Consider the following 4,589-nt stretch of genomic DNA (forward strand, 5'->3'; position numbering starts at 1 on the left):
CGGGCCAAGGGCTCCGCGATGACCCCTGCCAGCTCCCTCAACACCCTTGGGTGGAGGACATCTGGACCTGCAGATTTAAAAATGTCTAGCCCTTCCAGAAGATCCCTAACTACATCTGCGCTGACTGAAGGCCTGACAGAGCTATCCCCAAGATTGTCCCTACCTCTGGTAGGAGGGATGTCCCAGTCCCTGTTCAAGAAAACAGAGGCAAAGAAACTGTTAAAAATACCAGCCTTCTTGTCTGGCGTAGCCACAAGATTACCGTTTGGGTCTTGCAGGAGTCCTACATTGGCTGGTGCCCTCTTCTTGCTCCCAATGTACTTGAAAAAGGACTTTTTGTTGTCCTTAATCCTGGATGCTAGCCTGAGCTCCATCTCTGCCTTGGCCTTCCTAATTGTCTTCCTGCACTCCTGGGCCAAGGAGGAGTACTCCTCCTTGGTGATAGCTCCTCACTTCCACTGGTTGTACACCACCCTTTTAGTCCTCAGGCATTGCTGAATGCCCTTGCTGAGCCAAGGGGGTTTCTGAGCAGTCTTACCCCGCTCGCTTCTCTCAGGGACTGTTACCCTTTGGGCCTGGAGGATTGCCCCCATGAGGTACGACCATCCCTTGTGGACTCCCATCTCCTCTACTTTTGGGGCCCTCAGTGCCTCCCCCCTAGTCTCCTAAGCTCATTGAAGTTGGCCCTTCTGAAGTTAAGGGCATTAAGCCCTTGACACCCTGCGTTGGATGGTGAAATCCAGTAGGTGATGATCGCTATTGCCCAGGTGGTCAAGGACCTGCAGTCCCTTCACCAGGTCATCCCCCATAGCCAGGACCAGGTCCAGCAAGGTGTTACCCCTAGTGGGGCTGTGCGCTTCCTGGGTAAGTGTTCTTCTTGTCCATGCTAAGGGCTATGAAACTGCCCCAGTGGGACGTTCCCAACAGCATACCTCCAGAGTGGGAAGCAGCTCCCACCTTTAATGATGGAAACTGGGAGGGGGGAAAAGAAAACTTGGGCATTGGTCTTCCTCTTCCTGGAAGCTGACCTGTGAGCGAGATGCCCGTATCTCTCGTGCTAGCAACTTGTCCTTGCTCTTACTTTGCAGTTTCCAATGTCACAAAGAAGATAAAAGTGCAGCTTATAAACCTGAGCATGGCATCCACTTCTTCATCTCCTTCTGCCCTTCATTGGGTGCTTCTTCCCTTCCTGTTGTCCTTGTAATACTGACCTGCCAGGACGAAGTGCACAGAGAAGATACAAGTGGAGGTAAGGACATGAGGAGAGGTGTGGGGGGAGGATGGACAGGGTTGTGGAGCTGATGTGCTCCCTTGTTGGAAGGTACAAACTCTACACCAGACACTGTAACCAGCGTCTGGCCGATATCTGTGGTAACAGCACTGGCAGACATGGCACTAGTAGCAGGCACATGCTTGGAGGGAATACATGCAGGAGGGGTCTTAAATGCTCAGCCCTAGCCTGAGCTGTCCATGTGGCAGCCTAGGGAGAAGAATGATGTGGACAGTCCTTGAAAGCAGATGCCACTGCTCCTGACTGCCTAGCCCCACATCTGTATCATTCCCCCACCCTACAAAGATCATAGTCAGCATAGCAGGGAACAGTACACATAAGCGACTAAACCAGAGCCTTTTCCTCTCTCCCCACAGGACAGACACCACACCTGTGCTGACTGTGGAACAGACATTGCACCTGCCTTCAAGAAAACAGAGTCCAGTCTCTTGGACTGGAGACTTGCTACAGCTACCTGCAGCCTTTGGGGCCAGGTGGCAGTCCTGATTCAAAGTTCCTCCTCCTGCTGCTCAGTTTGCTTTGCTGCTGCTGCCGGTTCTGTTTGCCCATGGCGGTGGGGGAGCTACTGGCTTCCGTGCATCCCTGGCCTGTTTTTTACATACTTGCTCTCTGGCATCCGAAAGGCAAGGAATTCCACCAAGACAAGTTAGTGGACGGAGTTGTGACCAGGGGCACTGGATGCATTTCCTTGCTTAGAATAACTCCATGCTCCAAACTGGTGGGGAATGTTCACTCCATGGCCCCACCTGGAGAAAAGGCTTCCCACATTGGATCCGATCATCAGTCCCTCAAATTCAGGACTCTAGCAGAGTAAGCAAATTTTATATTCTTGTCTTTTAAAATGGCCAATTTTATTTGCTTGCCCATTCTTCCCTGATCTCTTGTAATTCTGTGGATGTGCCAATAAAAGAGATAAAGAAAACTGGTTGGCAATTTACTTGGACCTTTAAAAGGCTTCTATGCCTTTTAGGCACTCTATCATTGTGATATGAGAGGTAAAATTGTTAGGAAGCTGGCTAAGACATGGACAACAGATTGGGAATTAATAAGGGAATTTCTTCATGGCAAAGGGGTACTGAAAGGATGTCATAAGCCTTCATACTAGGAATAGCGATGTTTTTATAAATTGTTTTAATACATGAACATGTAATTTATCTCCTCTTGCCCTTCACTGGATGCTTCTATCCTTTATGAACACACATACATGTAATGTAATGTATCAGCTGTTATTTCTCTCTCTATATATGTACACCTATGAAATACACACAGTTTTAAGGAAAAGACATGGAAAAAGGAAGCAAGTAGAATCTTCACAAGACATAAAAAGTGAGCACAGAAAGAGAAGGAGAATAGTATTAACACTCTTGTAAAAAGAGAGAAGGTGGGCAAGATCCCAGGTCCATAGTGGGTTTCTTACTCAAAGCAGGTGAGAGACCAAAGTCCATCCGAGTGTAGCCCAGGGATCAGGCCACTTGCTCAGCTGGGATGTGAGAGACCTTTCTTCAAGTCTCTGCTCTGCCTGATTAAGAGCATGAGGTTGAACCCAAGGTGTCTCCCACATGCCTAGTGAATGCCCTAACAATTAGGCAATTCTGAGCTGGGTCCGTCTGTCTTGCTCTTATTTTCTTTCAAAAAATTCCAAAAGACTTTGACTTGTTCTTCACTGAAATAAAAACAGAGGTTGAAATCCTGAAATGCTTTGTGAAGTGGGAGCCTGGTTTCTACCCAGTGCAAGCCACAGATAGATGACAAGTGTGATTTAGCACCCTGGAAAAGCTCTCAGATGGATGGAGCCCACAAGCACTCAGGTTGTTTAACCTGAGCAGACAGAAAGAGGAGATGAGACCAAAGTGTATTACATGAGTTGGTACAGACACGGTAGACTGGGAAACTTCTACTTACCCTGTCTCATAATGCAAGAATCAAGGAACATCCATGATGAAAGGTGACAAATGTAAAACTGAGAAAGGAGTTGCACTGTGGAATGCCTCTGGAAAAAAATATCAAGGGCAGAATTTGCAGAAGTAAAAAAGTTAAGACAGTTATATAGAAAACAAGAATATCACGTAATTCCTAATAAGGCACTGAACTAGCTACAAATATTGACCAAAGTATTCTTCAGCTAATTTACTTATTCAGTAATGGTATTAACAGTTGGCAAATCAGTCTACCAGTAACATGCATGCCCACAAATTCCTTTATTGGTCATGCGATTATCCAGGCCGCTGAAGAACCTGCTTTATTAGGCGTTCAGAAATCTTTGAGAGTGAATCAGGACTGTATGCTGAACCAAAGTGCATTTCCTTTCTCCTTCCTAACCTACAAGGCATCAATGGGTTCTTAATCAGGTGGTCCTTAAAAAATGGAGATCTGTCTCCATGTAACTCCTCAAGCTGCATTGTCTCCAGAGGATCCCTCAGTGGGGCCTTCTGCCCAAACTGTCTCGCATTTGACTCAAAGGAGCCAGTGGGAGGCTGAAGGCTGTGTCCAAGGGGGCAGTGGTCTTTACATGGAATTGAACTTGCATGGCTGCTTCTGTCTGTTGCAAATGTTAATTGAAAAATATTATCGGTCTGGCCAACGAATAGCATCTCACCTTGTTTATCAATATAACTATGCTTGTTGCTGGGCGAGTCTGGGGCAATCAGTATCTTCCCTGAGCCTGGACTGAGGATTGCAGGGGAAAACACGAGACACTGGTGCTCAGTGACAGCTCTTCCTGAGAGTCAAGAAAAAGGGACTTTAAAGCATTCCCTGAGGTTTTTTTTGACAGTATCAAGCCTTTGGGGGGAAAAAAGTGTCCTGGAAGCGCACATGGGACAGTGGAACCTGATTTTGGATTGTTTGCTGAAGGTGGAGGAAGTATTTGCAATGTTCCCTAGAAGCCATCCCCATGCCTAGGGAGACTCTGGGTTTTACTGACTCTTTGTAAGAGCCAACTTTACCAGTTCAGAAGCTGGGGGTGGGGGGGAAGGAGTTGAAAACAATTCTGCAGGTTTTGTTGTGAATCAAACTCTGGCTTACCCTCTAGTCCCACTCTAAAGGCAGGAAAGCCTAACCAACCACCACTCCTCAAGGAGGAAGTGTTATTCAGGATGAAGGATAAGCACGTGACATCTAAGTGCTTCAAAGACTGTCTCCTGTGCAAGCACAAATGTAGATGTCTTCATCCTGTAGGAAGTGGCCTGGATATCCCTGTCTCAGTGCAACAAGAAATCATTGACAAGAGAAAGAAATGGCTGAACTGCAAGACAACTGGCTTCTTTTCTGAGAAGCCTATGCTGTCCATCTGCACTTC

At 47.0% G+C, this 4,589-nt stretch overlaps 1 protein-coding gene across 1 annotated transcript in view; it reads left to right on the plus strand.

Annotated features, from left to right (window-relative positions):
- VTCN1 (V-set domain containing T cell activation inhibitor 1) overlaps positions 1-1,679 on the plus strand; it is a 27,465-nt gene extending 25,786 nt beyond the window's left edge. The window contains exons 5-6 of the mRNA XM_019548687.1: positions 1,089-1,249; positions 1,648-1,679. Coding sequence (XP_019404232.1) covers positions 1,089-1,204 — 116 coding nt within the window. The 3' untranslated portion in view covers positions 1,205-1,249; positions 1,648-1,679. The remainder of the gene's footprint in view (positions 1-1,088; positions 1,250-1,647) is intronic.
- Positions 1,680-4,589: the final 2,910 nt, after the last annotated feature.

Source organism: Crocodylus porosus, unplaced genomic scaffold (assembly GCF_001723895.1).
Source record: "Crocodylus porosus isolate Cpor-Errol unplaced genomic scaffold, CroPor_comp1, whole genome shotgun sequence".
NCBI classification, from domain to species: Eukaryota; Metazoa; Chordata; order Crocodylia; family Crocodylidae; genus Crocodylus; species Crocodylus porosus.